This window comes from Sorex fumeus, unplaced genomic scaffold (assembly GCF_029834395.1).
Source record: "Sorex fumeus unplaced genomic scaffold, SorFum_2.1 ptg000034l, whole genome shotgun sequence".
Taxonomy (NCBI): domain Eukaryota; kingdom Metazoa; phylum Chordata; class Mammalia; order Eulipotyphla; family Soricidae; genus Sorex; species Sorex fumeus.
In genome coordinates this window covers 47,057,453-47,077,071 of record NW_026606091.1, presented here as the reverse complement: position 1 = coordinate 47,077,071, position 19,619 = coordinate 47,057,453, and the positions used below count along the sequence as shown (strand labels likewise).

The 19,619-nt window shown below is 43.6% G+C and overlaps 1 protein-coding gene across 2 annotated transcripts in view; it reads left to right on the top strand.

Annotated features, from left to right (window-relative positions):
• Positions 1 to 1,482: 1,482 nt before the first annotated feature.
• The window catches only part of PTBP3 (polypyrimidine tract binding protein 3), an 87,664-nt gene continuing 69,527 nt past the window's right edge, over positions 1,483 to 19,619 (top strand). Inside the window, exons 1-2 of one of the 2 annotated variants that reach the window (XM_056117317.1) lie at positions 1,520 to 1,572; positions 4,845 to 4,878. In XM_056117317.1, coding sequence (XP_055973292.1) covers positions 1,565 to 1,572; positions 4,845 to 4,878 — 42 coding nt within the window. In that variant the 5' untranslated portion in view covers positions 1,520 to 1,564. Of the gene's footprint in view, positions 1,573 to 4,844; positions 4,879 to 19,619 lie in introns of both variants that reach the window. The other variant, XM_056117318.1, reaches the window with a different exon arrangement.

Sequence of the window (19,619 nt, the reverse complement as noted above, 5' to 3'; positions counted from 1 at the left end):
AGGAAATAAGCAAGGACAGGAGGATGGTGATTCTCATTACTTGCTTTTTAGATGAGGTGCTTGAGAGGGGGCAGCCTGATCCTTCCACTCAGGTTAAGAATTAGGTGGAGTCATGAAACCCTACCAGTAACAGTACTGTAAACTACAAGTGCCACAAGTTAATTAGAAAGTGCCTTAAAAAGTCAGAGAGGCGGGCTAGTGGGGGGTGGGGCGGGGAATGGGCGGACTGGTGGAGGGGAGAGGACACATCAAAGGATGGGCCTTGGAACACTGTATGCCTGAAGCCCAATCATGAATAACTTTGTAACTAAGTAAAAAAGAAATTTTTTTTAGTCGATATGATTATGATTTGAAAAAAAAAAAACCCAAAACGGAATTAGGTATAGAGTCCCCTGGCTCACGTTTGGGAACTCACTTAATTGCAAAACTCGTCGGGAGACGAATGGGGGGCGGGGGGAGCAGGGCAGCTGCCCCTCCGGTTACAGAGCAAACAGATCTATAAATCTCTGCTCGGGTTCGCGTGTTTGCTCGGACGGGAGCAAAGGCCCTAGTGGCAGGCGTTTGCCTTGGCGGCGAACGCATCTTTCGAAGCGGCGGAAAGTGGGCAAATCACGCAGCTCCAAAGTTTTCAGCCGAAACACCGGCACGCGCGCTCCCTCGTGGATTCTCGCCTGTTCGGGCGCCGGGACAGAACCGGGACACGTGGAGCGCGGCCACTCCAAAGTCGTCGCAGAAGGTCCGGCGGACAAGCCACCGCCAACGACGCGCTGTCAAGGGGTCGCCTGGCTCTCTCGAGTCGGGGGTGGGGGGGTGGGAGGGCGATCTCTCCCCCCCGCCCCCCGCCCCCCGCGCACTCCCCACCCTCCGCCCCGAGCCGTGCCCAGCTTCACCCCGGCGACACCTTAACGGTGCCCACCCGGGGCCCGGCGGGGAAAGCCCCGACCGTCGTCGCCCAGCCGGGTCCCCGCCGGCGCCGTCCCGGGACACTCCTACTCACTCTCGGGGCGCGGGTCCCACCTCTTCCCCGCGGCTCGAGGGCGGCGTCCAGGTCGGGCCACCTTTCGGCCGAGGGAGGACCCGGAAGGCCGGCCGGGGCCCAGGGGACGGCGGGTGGGGCGGGGAGAGGCGCGGAGCACAAGGCGCGCGCTCCCGCGGACGCCCGGGCGGCGCGGGGCGGGCGGGGGGCGCGCGGGGCGGGCGGGGGGCGCGCGGGGCGGGCGGGCGGGGGCGCGCGCACCCCGGGGCCCGGGAGGCGGAGCCGCCGCCCCCTCCCCCCGGCAGGAAGAGGGCGCCCCGGAGCCGAGGCGGAGGCGCGCGGGCGGGGCGAGGGCGGCGGCGGCGGCGCGAGGGGCGGGCGCGGGCGAGGCGGGGACGCGCTCGCGGCCGGGAGGGCGGGGGCGCGGCGCTGGCGGGAGCGTCCCTGGTCCCGCCCCTGCTTCCCACTCGCCTTCCAGCGCCGACCGGCCGGGCTCGGAGCCGCCTGCCGCCGCCGCCGCCGCCGCCCGGTGCGTCGCGGCCAGCCCGCGCGTCCTCCCCGCCGCCCGGGGGCTGCTCCGTCTGGGCCATGGATGGGTAAGCGCCCGCGGGAGCCCGCCGCCCGCCCGCCCTGCCCTCCGGGGGCGCCGCGGCGACGCCGGGCCGGGCCGGGAGCGGGCCCGACGGCGGGGCTTCCGGGCGCCTCCAAGGGGAGCCCCGGCCGCGGGGGCGCGCGGGGGCGTGCTCGTGGGGGTCCGCGGCGCTTCCCCCTTTCCCCGTCCCTCTTTGGAATTTCCCCCTCGCCCGCACGCCCCTCCGCACCCTGCGCGGCCCCCGGGGGCCGAGCGGAGCCGGGGGCGCGCCGGGAGCGCCGGGGCGCGGGAGCGCGGGGTCCGCCCTCGGCCGGGCGTGCGGGGCGCCGGCCTCCCGCCACTTCCTCCCGGAAAATGGTGCGCGGCGCCGGGGGAGGCGGAGGCGGCGCTCGGGGCGGGCGTCCTCCCGCCGGGGACTTGCTGTTTACCGGCGAGGTGGGGCGTGCGCTGGCGCGGGGCCCCGGCGGACGGCGGGGCGCGCGGGTCCCTACACGTCCGGGCGGGCGGGCGGGCGGCGCGCGCGGCTCCCGCGGCTCGCGCGCGGGGTCGGCGGGGGAGCCGCCCCGACGGGGCCGCCCGCGGGGTGCGGGGCGGCTGCCCTCGGGGGGCCGTGGGCGTGGGCCGTCTCCCCGCGGCGCCCACCCCGCCCCCACGCCCCGGAGCAACTTGCCGAACCCTTTCGCTAGCCGCGTCTGCAAAAAAAAAAAAAAGGGGGGGGAGGGGGACACGGGGGTCGCCTCCCCCCCGGGGCTTTCGAGCGCTCGGGGACGTTAATGAGCTCCCGGGGCCAGAATCCAAAAGATTTAGAGCCTTCCTGGATCAGTGTTTCTCGGGGGAGCGGGGTGGTGGTGGTGGTGGGGTGGACCAGGGATTAGAGGAAACGGGTCCTGTGACTGGTTTTTTGAATGACGAAGAGAACGAGAACCGGGTTGGGGGTGGGAGGATGAATTGAATTAAAAGGTCGAGGTAGATGGGTGCTTCCAGAAAAAAAAATTTTTTAAACGTCCCGCTGAGTTGCAATCTGCAAATCCATTTATCTGTTTTGCAGTGTACATCGAGGGGCTTTCCTTTCCTTTCCTTTCTTTTCCTTTCCTTTTCTTTTTTCTTTTCTTTTCCTTTCTTTTCTTTGCTTTTCTTTGCTTTTCTTTCCTTTCCTTTCCTTTTCTTTTCTCTCTTTTCTCTTTCCTGTTTGCACGCTCTCGAGGGCAAGGTTTCCGTCCACTTGTTGGTCGCAAGAACGTTGAGGAGCTGGCTTCCCCGAGAAAGCCGTGCACATGTTGCCATGTAATGACTCTTGCCTCGCCATGGAGTCTGGAAAGGCGGTGGAGCCCGTCCCGCAGTCCGCCTGCTTCCACCCTGTGAAAAATCTGTGGTGTATTGGGTGAACTCACCGACGTTAGAATACAGTTTTAGATTTCTGGCTGGGATGAAAAGCTCGGCATTTGATCGAAGAAGCAATATATATCTTTTTAAAAATTTGTGTAATTGAAGCTTCTCTGTCAGCATTGTTGAAAACTTATTTCACAGGTCCTCATTCAGTTGAACCCTTACCTGTGTGTGTTGCAAAATTTCGTTGTTTTAATAATTGGTGTAACTCTGCCAGTGTTTCGATTCAGGAAGGCTCAGGAAGGCGGTAAAATTCGTGTTGCATTCCAAGGAGTCAATTATGCCTGAGCTGCTTTTTTTGAGGAGTGGTAATAGTCTTTTGGGTCTTCGGGTTAGCTGTCTTGGTTGTGAACTCCTGGACAACTGAAGTGCAGACTTAACTCTTTTGCAAAGTGTTTAACAAGTTAAGCCTCTCTTCAACCTTTAACCCTCTCTTCAACCTGTGGTTTTAAAGCGAATAGATTATTAAAAGTAAAGGGAGCTCACAGCATACGACAAAAGTAACTTTGAGATTTGGAGAAAAATACGATGATTATCAGGGGGAGGAAGGTGGGAGGAATGGAGATCTGGGTTCAGTTGTAAATGACACTGGAATCTTCTTGGGGGGGGGTGCACTGTTGGTATCTATACATTTCCAGTTTGTAAAGGGGACTCCCAGATATTATTATCACGCCAATAATATAATAAACGTATTAAAGAATCAGTTTATTGTTTTCAATATGAGCTTCAAGTAGGGCTTTGATTCACTCTGCATCATAACCAATACCATAGTATTTTGATTTATTTTCATGCACACAATAAGGGGTTATTACCTGTAAATTTCAGGAAATAAATTAATTTTAAATCCCATCTCTAATCTGCATTCATAATTACTCCAGACGCTTTTGCATCATGGTGCTGTCTTAAATTTGCATATTAAATGATAAAGGTTATTTTGTTTTATTAGGGGAATTTGCGGCACACAGGGTCTGTGCAGGGGGTGGCCTGGACCCATGAGTACTATGGGACTCACGCAGTGCCCTCTGAGATGTAACCTTGACCTTCCCTCCGCTCAGCCCGTTGAGCTATCTTTCCCAGCCCAGGACACTAGGTTCTTAACAATGTATACAGTTTAGTTGTAACTTTGTTTTAGGAGATACAGAGGCAAACAATTGAAGACAGTCATATTCTGAGTCAGAAGAGACAGATTTTTGTTCAGCTGAGCTTTGACGGTTTTACAACTTGGCCTTAAGTTACGTGGTTTTGAACTTTTTGTTTTCAGGAAGCTTATTAAATTTCTGTATATCCCACAGTCAAAAAGGTCCTTTTTTTTTTTTTCTGGATCTTTAACAAACCCCCGTCAATGTATCATTCTAGTTCCTCCTTAGATCTCCATTGCGTTTGTGCAGCTGTGTATGTGCTAATTTCTTACAAAGATAATCTTGCTTAACCACAGTTTTGATGTAGAATTTTTCAGTAAAGCAAATCAGAAACTTTCGGTATCTTGAAATTTGGTATATTTTAGTTGTGAGAGACTAGATCCTTTTGGGTAGTAGATGAAAATTTTAAGTACCCTCTTTTTTCCTTAAGGTCTCACTAGTTTCATTTAAAAGTTTGGGCTTGGATTGTTTAGGAATAAATAAACATTTATTGAGGCACAGCTACACGTTGCTAAATACTAAAAGCAATTGATTTATTTCCTACATTGCTATTAAAGTTTTGTTTTGACCACTTTGCTGTTGCTAGACTGTCCTATCACTTTTCTTTTTCATTAACATTTCACAACTCATCACATTCTTATTTTTATTATTTAACATAAAGCTTTTTCTTTTCTCTTTGATCTTATCTGTCGTTTTAAAACTTGTTCTCTAACTTTGTTTTCCATTTTCTCTTTTTACTTTCTCCATACAGTGTTGTTACAGATCTTATAGCAGTCGGTTTGAAGGTAGGAATCTTTTACTATCCTTTCATAAACATTTTAAAATCTTAGTTTTGGCGTCTCCAATGGTGAAGTCGTCTCACCTGCTATAAAATTATGTTTTGTTGTGTGATAATATGGTTTTGTTTTTATTTTATTCATATTCAAAATTAGTGGACCTGTAGCTAATTTTGGATTTTGCATATTTATAGAGAGGGACTGTCCTTTTATCCTCTGCATCTAAAATGTGAAGAAAAAATTAGAAGCCCAAAATTTTTACTTGAACTATCGGCATTTTGTTTTGTTTTAGTATTTAAATATAACCCAGTCTGATCTGTGTTCTGATCATGTCATTTCTTATATCTTCTTTCAGATGTGTTTGTAACTATTAAATTAATGCTACCAGCTAAAGTTTCTTTTTGCTAACTGTTTTATGTGTATTTCCACTTATCATTATAACAGTTCTTCAAGGTAGGTATTAATATCTCATTTTAGAAATGAAAAATTAGGTTCAGAAAGTTTGGTTTTAGATACACCTAAGTTTAAACCTACATACACTTCAATTTTAAACCCTCACCCCTTATACCTAATTTTTAGACATGAGGGTTGTATCTGAAAGGTGAATGGCAGAAAAGTGGAATAATTAATATTTTATGGTAATGGTTTTTCTGTTATTAGTCATTTGAGTTTTTCAGTCATTTGAATTAGTCTTTTCGTTTTTTTAGAATCTCAAATAAATATCAAGATAAAAAATGAAGATTCAAGTCACAAGCGTTTAAATTTTATATGGGTTTGCTCTAGGAATTTGCTCTTTGATAGAGCTGAGAATGTAGTTCTAGAAGCCACTTTGAAAATGTAGTTCTCCAAAGGGAGTTCCCTGCCACAGAGGCAAAGGGGGATGGGGGATGGGGGTGGGAGGGATACTGGGATTAGTGGTGGTGGAGAATGGGCACTGGTGGAGGGATGGGTACTCCATCATTGTATAACTGAAACCCAAGCTCAAGAATTTGTAAGTCTACAACTGTACCTCAGAGTGTTTCACTAATAAAAATTAAAAAAAAAAAGGAACGTTACATACTTGGGGGGGAAAAAAGAAAATGTAGTTCTCGAGTACAGATACTGTAGAAAATAGTAAAAAGTTAAAAATTCATGCTTGTGTGTTTTTATGTAAACTAGTTTTATAACTTTCAGCCCACCACTCTTCTTAACAACAATTTTCAACACTTTTGCAATTTGTTTTTGGGAGTTGGTGATGGTATTCATATTCTTAAAATGCCTTAAAAGTACTAAGCATATACAACATGTGAGACAAGCATAAGGATATCCAAAATTAAAACAACTGGAAACTATCGCTTATTCTAGTTTTTGTTTTGTTCTTGAAATGGAGTGAAATTAGCTTGCATTGGCAAACTTTGAACATTGTAAATGGTGAAGCCTCTTTTGATAAATTATTTAATTAGTTTTAGATAACTAAAAAAAAGACACGAACCTTAGAAACTAGATATGCAGGCTCAACCATATCTAATGTTTCTCTTGGTGTCTCTGTGAGTGCCTCCGAAGGAATATCAATGAATGTTCCTTTATCAGAAGTGTAATTTATGATTCTAGAGCTTATCTGGGGAAAATAAATGTATGTGACATTTTAAAAATTTACCATTTTGGACTTAGGGAATTTTGCTTGAAGAACTAACCTGCGTTGTGCAGTGTGTGTGTGTGTGTGTGTGTGTGTGTGTGTGTGTAATATAATAACAAAGAAAAATGCAAGTATTAGGTATAGGAATCAATTTGAATATCTGATTTGAAATTTCCTACCATTTCTTAGGCAGCAGCTATTATTAAGATAATGAAGATCAGGTCCTATTCTGCAGAAAAATAAGTTGATTAACTCACTAACTAGATCTATATTTTATAGGCAAATATCGTAAATATCTGTAAAATTATTCATTAGAAAGGAAATTTTAAGGGCTAGAGAGATAGTACAGGGAGTAGGTTGTTTGCCTTGCGTGTGGCCAGCCTGGGTCCCATCCCAGGCATTACATATGGTCCTCTGAGCCTTGCCAGAAATAACCACTGAGCGTCACTGGGTGTGGCTCAAACCCTCCCTCCCAACCCAACCCCCGTTCCCCTCCCCCCAAAAGGGGGAAATTTAGGATTGTTATACTTTTTTTTATTCCAACCTGAAAGAGTTTAGTTATGTCTTATTTTTCTAGATTATACAAACTAAAATTTAAATATCTCTAGAGTAGCAGTTTTTATCTTTCTGTGTTTGTTCTCTGGGTATGGTGTTAAAACAGATTAGCCAGTGGCAAGAGTGGATTTCAGATTATGTACCATAATCTCCTGAGTTCAGGAAAGTAATGTGGACTTTTTAAAAAGAGTTGACTGGGATGTAAGTTTGTGTAAATTAATAGTCTAACCTTTGCAAACAAAGCTTTTCTCTTAGATTTTGGAGAAATAAGAATTGAAAATATTCTAAATTTGAAACATACTAGAGAAAGAAAACAATTGTTTATAGAGATTAAATGATTAGCTAGAATGACAGCAGGGATTTTTGGTATTTTCCTTCACTTCTGTGTTTCCTTTATCAAGTACTTAATAAGCCGTCAAAGATGCTTGATTAACAAATAACAAATTGCCACACAGGTTGCAAACTTAAATTGGAACCTGAGTCTTCTAATTTTGCTAGTATTTTTTTCAACTAGGTATGTACTCTGTGGTGAGAGGATTAAATTTATTTTTTTAGATTGGCATTTTCTGTTACTAAAAACTGTTTTTATCATAGTTTGTATAATATGGTTGCAATAGTGTTCAAATTTATGGTATTGATGAACAGAGCTACTACATCCAACCACCATCCAAGTGTCCATGACATTGCTCCATCATGAAGACAAGCAAACGTTTTCAGGCAATTTAGAGTCACATTGCTTATGAGATAACTCATACCTAGTTGTACACTCTGGATAAAGGATGATCAGTTTTTGAACCTTACCTAAATTAGAAGAAATTAGTTTCTGGAACTTCTCATGAGGTATTTATTTCCTTATCCCTTCTCACATTTGAAATGTATTTTGATAAACAGTGGAAAGTATATTTGCTATCCTTAATTTTTAATGTAAATGAAGAATCAGCCAGATGATTATGAGGAGTACTGGCCATGATTCAAGAACTTTAAATCACCAGGTAGAATAAAAGCGTCATTATCGTGGGTCATATTGTTAGTGTGTGTATTTTTTTATATTTAAGTGTATTTTAAATGTCCAGCATATTTAGGTAAATATGTAATGTATATGTAAACACACACTCACTGGAAGGAGATTTAGGGTCATACTTGGTGGTGGACGGGGCTTACTCCCGGCCTTGTGCTCAGGAATCACGCCCGGCAACATTCAGAACCATGTGTATTTCCTGGGCTCAAACTATGGTCAACAACCTGCAAGGCAAGCTCCGTAACTGCGGTTGGGCCCCTTTTTTCCATGAGCTCCAGTTCATGAAAAAACAAAAAAGCGTAGCTTGCCTATTTTTTAAAATGGGAATGCATTGCTTCTATTCAGAAAATTCACTGCACACTCTGAAGGGCGGCCATTTGCAGGTTAAGTACCTTCCTACCATACTGTCTTGCCCCATTCCCCAGCTTAATTATTTAATTATTAATTTATTATTTAATTAATTAAAATTAATCTTAATTATTCCCTGGTTTATGATCAATGCTAGTGTGTCTTATATTTCTGTTTGTATTTAAAATATATCAGTGATTGAAGCAAGTTGACTTTTCAATGATTTACAGTAAAATTTTTTTTCTGGGTTGTTTTCCTATTATAAATGATTAGATAAGTATAAGAAAAATTGAAATTTTTGAGTATTGTAAATGTCTTCTAATAATTGCGCTTGTCTTTATAGAGAAGGAACAGTTTACTATGTTAGTTACTTTTGAAGATCATTTTTTCTATTTGTTCAATTAGGGCTTAGCAAACTTTAGTTTGTGAACCAAATCCAGCTTGCTACCTGGTTTTGTAAATACTTTTATTGGAACATAGCCATGCTCACTGTTTTCATCTTTCCTTCATACCGTCATAATAATACAGTAAAAGAATTGGGTAGTTGTAATAGATCATATGACCAGAAAGTGTAGAATACTTACTTTGGCCTTTTAAAAGTTTGATGACTGCTCTGAGTGTAAAGATTAAAGGTCTTTATTGTAAATCCTTTTTCTTTTAAACAACTGTGATTTACTTAGAGGAAACTGTCAGATCTCAAGGGCACAATGTCATAAAATTTGACTATGTATCTGCCTTTGTTTCCTACTTAACAATCAGATCAGTTGATCTTATTTTAGAAGGTAGAGGACCTAGTTCTGATTCTGTCACCGTGAATGGATTAATTTTGTGGGGCTGGAGAGGCCGGTATAGTGGTAAGGTGCTTTCCTTGTGTACATCCTGCCCAAATCCAATCCCTTGACAACTTTAAAAAATATTTTTTGTTTTGGGGCCACACCCTACTCTACTCAGAACTTACTCCTGGCTCTCCGCTCAGGCATCATTTCTGGAGGTGCTTAGGGGACCCTAGGGGTGGCCAGGACTTGAAACCAGGTTTGCCATGTGCAAAGCAAACACCCTACACATCTACCCACTGAATTATCACGGGAGTCCCATTGGCTTCCTTTTTTGTTTTGTTTTGGGGCCACACCTGGCAGTGTTCAGGGGTTACTCCTGGCTCTACTCTCAGGAGTTACTCCTGGTGGTGCTCAGGGACCATATGGGATGCTGAGAATCCAACCCAGGCTGCACTGTCTAGGGCAAACACCCACCTGCTGTACTACTGCTCCAGCCCCTGGCCACCTATTTTTAATTTTTAATGCTACTTGGTGCCTAACAATATAACTTCCCTTGTACAGTAAAATTATTTTAACTTCATTCATGTTGTGTGCATGTATCAGTAATTTTTCCCCCCCGAAAGCATTCAGCGAGATTGCTGCACTCCAGTATTTAAGAATCCTTTCTCCTATTGATGGACCTTTGAGTTCTTTCCAGAATGGACTATTATGAATAATACTGCTACAAACTTCTGCTGTGATTTGGGGTAGATGTATATTCCAGTTTACTTCAGGTCTAGGAGTAGGATTTGGTTAAGTATACGTTTAACTTTGTAATAAACTGTTGGACTGCTTTGTAAAATGCTAGGCCACTTCATACTCTGGCTCCACATCCCTGTCAGTACTCTGCATTGCTAGTTTTTACTTTTAACTGTTCCAACGTATGTAATTAGTGTATTTAGTGTCTACCACTTGAGTTTGCCTTGACCTATTATCTGGTAGTTGTGCATACCTTGTCATTGCTGCTTTACTGGTTACCCTTTTTTCCCTCCTTGATTTTTGGGCCACACCTAGCCATAAACAGGGGTTACTTTTGGCTCTGCACTTAGGGATCATTCCTGGTGGGACTCAGGGTCCTTTTGTGCAGCTGGGGATTGAACCCAGGTCAGCCATGCACAGGGCAAGCACCCTTCCTGCTATACTATCACTCCAGCCTGCCTATTTTTTTAAAAATGGATTTTATAGACTATACACAGGTCTTTTTTTAATCCCCTTTTGACAAAGTGGTGTATATATGTTCACATGTCAGGAGATAATTTGGTTGAATTAAAGTTTGTTTGTTCATGAGTTTACCATTCATTGTCCTTTGTTTTTATTTTCTTCCTCTCATTTTTTGCCTTCTGATTTTAATTAAACATTTTATTACATATAATTCTATTTATTTCCTCTTCATTAAACTTTGATGTTGCAATAGGCACTTAAAATTCATTTAAGTCTTCAGAAAAAATATTGTTTCATATGAACTATTGGTTCCTTTATTGTTTTTTGGGCCACACCTGATGCGGCTTAGGAATTATTCTTGGTTCTGTGCTCAGGGATCAATTCTGGGGACCATCTTGGGTGCTGGGGATCGAATCTAGGTCAAGCATGTGCAAGGGAGGTGTCCAGTCGCCACTGTACTATCTCTTCAACCCAGTATGAGTTCCTTTTAAAAGTACATCCCATAAAGTTTTTGAGACACCACTTTTTTTTAATAGAATATTGTTACCATTCTGTTTAACTATTACTTGTTAATGTGAGTGTGTAGAGGACAGATAATGTTAACTCTTTCATGCATTCATTGTCGTTTTTGATTTCAAAATAACTTCTGAGAAAAGTATGCTTCTGTATTTTGTTCTTAGAAGTAAATTGCTATGGGCAGCCCACATTTCAGGGTAGGTAGTAACACGTGGGCTTTAATGTTTGACGATAGAGATCCTTCAAAACTATCTTAGAGGTTTTTCTTGCCATGCCAGAAGAAAAACTGTTGTGTAATAGAGTTTACCAGTTAATTCTGTGTTATTGTCTAGTGATGTCTGAGTTATTACAAATTCTAACCAACATTCAGGTCATTCTATTTGAGGTATTTTTCAGTGTAATTATTGATTTATTTTTGCTTTTTGGGTCACATCCAGCGATGAACAGGGGTTACTCCTGTTTCTGCACTCAAGAATTACTCCTGGCAGTGCTCAGGGGATAATATGGGATGCTGGGAATCAAACCCAGGTGGGCTGCGTGCAAGGCAGACGCCCTGCCCGCTGTGCTATATCACTCTAGCCCCATTGTAATTATTTAAAGCTCTAAGTTTCCCTCAGATTGAACTTTACCTGCGTCCCAAAGATAATTTGTTTCCACTTTCATTAAACCTCAGCAAAGCAGAGGAAATAATAAGTAACCTAGGAAAAAAGTTACATATTCCTTGAAAGGCAACTTCTCAGATGAATAAAACTGACACAAGTTGGGAAGTGTCTCCTTCTCTTTTAAACAAATTTGTGTAAAACTGGTATTATTCTTTCCTTAAGAGTTTCATTGAATTCATTATTATCTGTGGGTGCATTTTCTTTGTGGGTAGGTTTTTAATTATGAATTCAGTTTAATAAAAAGATAATGTGAGCGTGGGTTTCTTGGTACTACTGGATTTCTGGGCAGAGCTAGATGTACCCATAGTAGCTTCTGAACAACCAGTCCTGAGGCCCACCCTGTGTGGCCAAGAATCATCTAGAAAGTGTCATGCTGCATTCCCCCTTTGACAGACTAGTGTACCGTTGAATTTGGGAGGGATCTTTAAGTTTGCTTGGGTTTTTTGTTTGTTTTTGTTTTTTGATCATACCTACCCAGTCATTGTACCCAGGGCTAACTCCTGGCTCTGTGGTCAGGGATCACCCCTGGTGGTGCTTGGGATACCCTAGTTGGTGCCAGGGGATCAAACTGTAGTCAGCTGTGTGCAGAGCAAACAAGCAGCTTACCTCCTGTCCTGTCCTGTCTCTCTAGCCCCAGATTTTTTAAAAGTTTCTCTGCCTGCATTCCACTCATTTTAATAAGCCAACTGTTTATTTTTACTTAGTTCATAATTTTTGCTCTGTGAAAAAATATTTTGTGTGCAAGTATGGTGTACGAGTATGGATTTGGGGAAGGAGCTGGGAAGAATGACTGCAAGTAAGACAAAACTTCTTAACACGGGGCTGGAGCGATTGCACAGCGGGGAGGGCGTTTTCCTTGCACGCAGCTGACCCGGGTTCGATTCCCAGCATCCCATATGGTCCCTCGAGCACCGCCAGGAGTTATTCCTGAGTGCATGACCCACGAGTAACCCCTGTGCAATGCCGGGTGTGACCCAAAACGCCAAAACAAACAAAGAACTTCTTAACATACGTACTGTCCTTCCAATCCCAATAGATATTTTCTTGGTAGTACCAGGAATTGAACCCAGAACCTCACCCATGCAGAACAGTGGCTGTATCACTGAGCTATATCCCCAACCCTGCTTTGTGTATTTTGAAAGTCAGTTATTAGAGCATTCAAGTTTAAGAATGTTAAAAGTTTTTGATGAATTTTTTTTTTACCATTTGAAATACACACGCACGCACACACACACAAATCGTAATAGATCCTAAAGTCCAATTTGTTTGATTCTGATGCTTGCTTGCTTGCTTTCTTTCTTTCTTTCTTTCTTTCTTTCTTTCTTTCTTTCTTTCTTTCTATTTTGGTTCTTTGGGCCATACTTGGTGGTGATCAGGTGTCACTCTGGTGGGGCTCAAGGGACCACGTGTGGTGCCAGTGATTGAACCTAGGATGGCCAGGTACAAGGCAGGCACAAGCCCTATCTGTTTTACTGTCTCTCCAACCCTGTTCGACTTATGATTAGCATTTTCATAGTGTATATTTTTTGCATTCCTTGTCTATTTCAGTCTGTCAGAATTTAAAATTCAGCATGTCCTGAACCAAAATAATTTCTGTTCCTGATGTTGGTGACCAAAAATTTCTATTCTGCACCGTCTGTGTGGAGTTTGCACATTCTTCCCATATCTCTCTGAATTCTTTTCTTGGTATTCCAGTTTCCTCCCAAATTCCAAAGATGTGCGTGTTAGCTTAATTGATTTATCAGCTGCCTCAGTATGAGTGCATGGTGTGTGTTACCTGTGGGTTACAGTGGGTTACCTTGTTTTACCTGTGGCCACTTGGTTTAAATCTCCTATACCACCACATATGATCCACTGAGCGCAGCTGTGGGGCCTAAAATCTAGGAAAGGGGGGGAGGGAAGATGTGCAATAGAGGTAGCAAATAAGATGGTAGGCTTAAATATGCTTGCATGATTAGGTCCCAAGACTGTCCTGCATTTCCTGCTCTGCTCAGTGTGTTAAAACTGATTGGCCGCGTAGTGAACTTAGGAGAGAGTCACATACATACCTCGTATTGCCAGCTATCGCACAGTATTGGAAGTAGATCCTTCATTTCCTCAATTAGGCATGGATATGATTCCAGTCTGTGAGTGACTCTTAGTCAGTAGGCCTAACCAAATCATGCCCAGATTCCCCACTCAAATTTAGTTAGAAAATTTAATTTTTGGAGGTATTTTTTGCATTATCTCTTGGCTTAATTTTTAAATTTAAGTCTATTTCCCCAAAATTTTAAAACATGTTCCTGTGCATGGGGAAAAAAAATCTGATGGGGCTTTAAATACCTGTGAATATTTTTAGGCAAGAAAGAATCTATCATTTGGGGGAGAGGAGTTTGGCCACTTCTGGCAGTGCTCAGGGATCCACTCCTATTGTAGCTCAGGGATATGTAGTGCCAGGGATAGAGCCCGGGTCATCTGTGTGCTGGACGAAACAATTAAACAGTATTAAACAATTTTTAACTCAGTAATCATTAGATCAAATGGTATTTTTAAACAGGAAATAAATTAGTTTTGAGGAAGAATGCTAATTCTAAGGACAGTGTGGGAAGAGAGAAAGGGAGGGAGGGGAGGGAAGCAGAGTGGAGAAGACAGGAAAGGGTACTTGAGCTCTTTCTCGACAGACATGCACACCTGCAGGGTGGAGCACTGTATAAGAGATTACACACCCAGAGTTGGGATGGCCGCGTTCCACAGTGGAGTGCACCCAAGTGATTCGTTTTGAGGCTGTAATTATGGGGGTATGCCCACACCCACCATGTTGCTGACAGAGAAGCAGCCCGATGTCACATCTCCAAAAGAACATGATACTGCGGCATCTTCCTAGGTAGACTGGTCGGGGCTGGGAACTCTGGGACCTTCTTGGAATGCGGGCTGGCAGATTTTCCTTCCTGCCTAAAGACAGACTAACCCAAAGTCGTACCCAACACCCTCCAACATAGAAACGGCCCAGCTCCACAACTGAACCTCATCAAACTGCCAGGCCACCAAATTGTTCCAGATCTGTAGCTCCCGGATCACATGGCCAGATGCTCAGCCCGGTAGGAATACAGCACGTCTGATTGCAAAGTTGCTTAGAAGACCACCAAGCTCAGTGAGAATAAGCTCAGCAATAATACCAAGCTCAATAGTAACGGAAGACTCAGCGAGCACTTACCGGCTCAGTAGATCCTCGGTGCCTTTACTAACATCACTGAGATAGAATATTTATAACTGAGATGCAACAATTATCACAGACTCTTTTTTTTTTTCTTTTTGGGTCACACCCAGCGACGCTCAGGGGTTACTCCTGGCTCATGCACTCAGGAATTGCTCTTGGCGGTGCTCGGGGGACCATATGGGATGCTGGGAATCGAACCTGTGTCAGCCATGTTGGCTGCGTGCAAGGCAAAAGTCCTACCCGCTCTGCTATCACTCCAGCCCCAGACTGACTCTTTTTGATTCAAGTTTTGATTATTTTATTTGTGTTGTAGCAAACGATATGAAGTGAATTTGTTGGTTCCTGCGAGGGGGCAGGCTAAGGTGGTGGGTGCGGAAGTGGGGACATCGGTGGAGAGAAGGACACACTGGTGAGATTGGCGGTGGCATTGGTGTTGGAACATTTAATGATGGAAACAACAGTATTATGAACAACTTCATAAATCATGGCATTATAATAAAAAATTTTTATTGTGAGGATAGAATTTTAGGCATTCCTGGACTCAGATCTTATCTTCTCTTCCCAGTAACTTAAGTCATTGTTTAAGGATCTGTTTCTGCAAAATTACAAAGTAAACTGAGTACAGGCACAGTGGAAGTTTGGCAAAAAGTTGAGTCAATTCAAAAGAAAAGAATAAAGAAGGCTCAGGTTAATTTCTTATTTTTAATTTATTTTAAAAGTTCACAATAATTTGTTGCATCTTATATTCCAACACCAATCCCGCCACCATTACACCTTCCCACCACAATATTTTGACTGTTTCCACTCCTGCCCCCAAAGAAGGACGTAAATAATTTATTTTGTATTGCTTGTTATGAATAACCCACTAAATGTGATCCAAAAAAATTTCCTTAGAGGAAAGTGTGTGAAGATTATCGCGTCTCACCCTGGAGCCCTTGTATAAGAGATTACCAACATGTAAAATGTTGCGTGGCTGCAAATGTGGTCGCACGCTCCAAGAATTCTAAAATTTTAATTATGGTTATACAGCTGAGATAATTTAATTTTTTTTCTTAACTTGATGGTTCTCGGGGTCCAGAGGCATCTCTGATACAGTAAAGTGTGAGGAAAATGCAATTAAATATGAACACCCAGTAGTGTTGAGGTTTCACAGCTGATGAGAGGGAGAGAGAGAGAGCTCAGAGGGCTGGAGCACATGATTTGCATACAGAAGGCCCAAGTTTGGTCCCTGGGCATTGCTTATTCCCCTAAGCACCAAACTGGGAGTGACTCATGAGCACTGCTGCTTTTGGCCCCCAAATCAGGGAAAGGAGCAGGGAAAGCAGAACTGCATTAAATTGGTCTGCTGTGAACTAACTTGGAATTTGGCCCAGGAACCGGAGAGAGACATCAGCTATTAGTGCTTGCACTCAGCCGACCCAGATTAGATCCCCAGCACCACGTATGGTCCCTTGAGCACTGCCAGGAGTGATCCCTGAGTAACCTGGGTGTGCCCCTCACCCCCCTCAACTATGGCCTGATATAAATTATAAAATACAAAAAATTCCTTTGACCTCGATTCGAGGAATAGTCTTTTCACACTGTCCTAAGATTTTGACATTAGACTGCAGAGAGTATGTGTTTCCTTGAACAATATTTACATAGTCATAAAAATGTAAATGTCACTTATTGATTTTTCATTTTGAGTCAACCTTTGGACAAGAATACAGTTGACAAAGCCCAGAATGTAATTGTTGTAGGATAGAATGTAGGAACCATAGCAACTTTTTTTTGAAAAAGCAGTTATTCAGAGAGACAGAAGAGAACAGGTTAAAGACCAGGTTAGGGGCTGGAGAGTTAGTACAGTGGACAGGGTACATGCCTTGCAGGCTGCTGACCCTGGTATCCTATATGGGCCCTTGAACCCTGCCAGGAATGACTCCAGACGTTAGATCCAGGAGAAAGCCCTGAGTACTGACAGATGTTTCCACAAGCTAAAAATAATTACAATTTAGCGTTGGGAAGATACACCTCAAAGGTCTAGAGCATATATGCTTGTCCTACGGGAGGACTGGGTTCAGTTTCTCCAAGCATTGACTAGGGTGATCCCCGAAGATGCACACATACAATTTAAATAAGTAAGTGGTATACCCCATGCTAAGCACTGTATTTCCCTGTGTCCCACTTCTCAACGCTGCCGGGTGTGGCTGGTGAGCCCTGGGCACTGCTTGGAAGTGGTGGAAGGCCGTTCCTTGTCACCATCATCACTGGGTATGGTCCCTATTTAAATAAAAATTATTCATGAAAGAAAAAATTTTGAAATTTTAGTTGCGTGTATGTAGAGAACTCTTTTGCTTTGTTGCCTGCTTTCCTTTTATTTCCCCTAAGGTAATGCTTTTTTTGTTTGTTTTTTGGGTCACACCTGGCAATGCACAGGGGTTACTCCTGGCTCTTCACTCAGGAGTTACTCCTGGCGGTGCTCAGGGGACCATATGGAATGCTGGGAATCGAACCCGGGTCGGTCGCGTGCAAGGCAACCGCCGTACCTGCTGTGCTATCTCTCCAGCCCCTAATGCTTTTTTTTTTTTTTACATTTAAATTTTGATTCACTTGGTGTATGGTATGGAATGTGGAATCACTTTATCTTTTCTCAAACCGACTACCTAATTATTCAAATGCCACTTATTATATAGTTCATTTTCTCTACTTTAAATTGATGTTAAACGTTGGTACTTCTAGTTGTAGTAGCAGAACTATGGATAAAGATCATGGCTTATTCTAATATCAGTTTACCTGAGTTAGAACAATGAGTAGGGAGGGAAGGAAAACTTCCTTTTATTATTTATTTATTTTTGCTTTTTTGGGGTGACACCTGGCGGAGCCTAGGAGTTACTCCTGGCTTTGCACTGAGGAATTACTCCTGGTGGTGCTTGGGGGGACCATATAAGATGCTGGGAATCGAACCCGGGTTAGCCACGTACAAGGCAAACGTCCTAGCTATTGTACTATTGCTTCAGCCCGGAAAACTTCCTTTTAAAATAATAATTAACTACTGGGCCAAAGAGAGTACAGGGGGAAACACACCTTTGCTTCATACTGCCAGGCAATCCAACTATCCCCAGAACCACTGTCCTCTGAGCACAGAGCCAGAAGTCTTGTGCATAGCTGGTTATGACCCCAAAATAATGAAATCCTTTATATGTATTTTTGTATGTCATCTCTTTAATACTCTAAAGATACTTGTATTTTCTCTGTTTCTGATGTATCAAGTGGCATGAGATCAAATGGCATGTTTGTTGCATGATAATAGTTGATTGAAGAGATCTGACTAAATCTAGAGGTCTGACTATACACTTTTTTTTTTATTTTGGCTTTTGTGATGTTTTCCTTTATTTAGAAAGTTTTACTTTAGCAGCTAATGATTTCCCCACCCTCCTGCACAAAGGCAGCAATGTCTTTTATTTTTGAAACTGAAGAAAGCCTAATTTTTATTGTGACTAACTGCTGCTTACTAAAATTTATTTATTAAGTTATACATTTGTCAATTTCTCATGTTCATCAAGTTCATTTATCTTATCCCCTTGCATGATATTTGTGGGTCTTTTATATTTTAATATTTATTTTTTATTTTATTGAATCATCTTGAGAGCTTTACAAAGCTGTTCATGATTGAGTTTCAGTTACATAGTGTTCGAAAATCTTCTTTAACCCATTGAACCGAACAGTATAATTTCCTGTAATGGATGCAGCATGGAGTCTTCAGTTTCCCCCTTTTCAGAAATCTCTTGCTAGTCAGCAGCAACAGTGGCTGTGGAAAAAGAACCTTAACTTTAAAGGTTACTGGGAATTGCAAGAAATACTACCATTTAGTTTACCATTTGGGTTTGGCAAGTATGCAGAAAATAGTTAAAGTCACAAGCTTGGGACTACCATTTTTTTTTTCACCAAAGAGAAAATGATTTTACTTATTTATTTTAATTTTTAGTGAGACACCATGAGGTACAGTTGTAGACTTACAAATTATTGTGCTTGGGTTTCAGTTATACAGTGATCGAGTACCCATCCCTCCACCAGTGCCCATTCTCCACCACCAATGTGCCCAGGATCCCTCCCACCCATCCCCAACCCCCTTCCCCAAACTGCCTCTGTGGCAGGGCACTCCCTTTTGTTCTCTCTCTCCTTTTGGGTGCTGTGGTCTGCAGAAGAGACATTGGGTGGCAGTCATGTTTGGTCTCTAGTCTACTTTTGGCATGCATCTCCCGTCCTGGGCGGATCTTTCTTATAGAAATTTGCTTGTTAAGTTAGCCCTTGGGGGCTGGGAAGATAGTGTAGCAGGTAGGGCATGAGCTTTGTACGCGACCTGCTTGGGTTCAGTCCCCTTCAATCCCGGGCACCACAGATGGCTCCCTGAACAGCGCTAGGAGTGACCCTGAGTGCAGAGCCAAGAGTAAGCATTGAGCACTGCCAGGTAGGACTCCGCCAACAAACAAGAAATTGACCTGTGGCAGCATTTTGGCTGCTCAGCAGTTCCCTTAAGTGTGGCTGATTTTTGTCTCACGTTCATCGATTTGCTCGAGCGGGCCCAGTAACGTCTCCATTGGAGACTTTGTTGTTACTGTGTTTGGCATATCAAATACGTCACAGGGAGCTTGCCAGGCTCTGCCGTGCGGGCGAGATACTCTCGGGAGCTTGCCGGGCTCTCCGAGAGGGGCAGAGGAATCGAACTTGGGTAGGCCATATTGGCTGTGTGCAAGGCAAATGCCCTACCACTGTGCTATCACTCCAGCCCAATTTTTGCCTATACTGTGTAAGTGATAAAGTGTATGCTCTGTGATATCAGACATTTTAGTGGATACTAGGCAAAAAGGTGTGTGACAAATGAGCA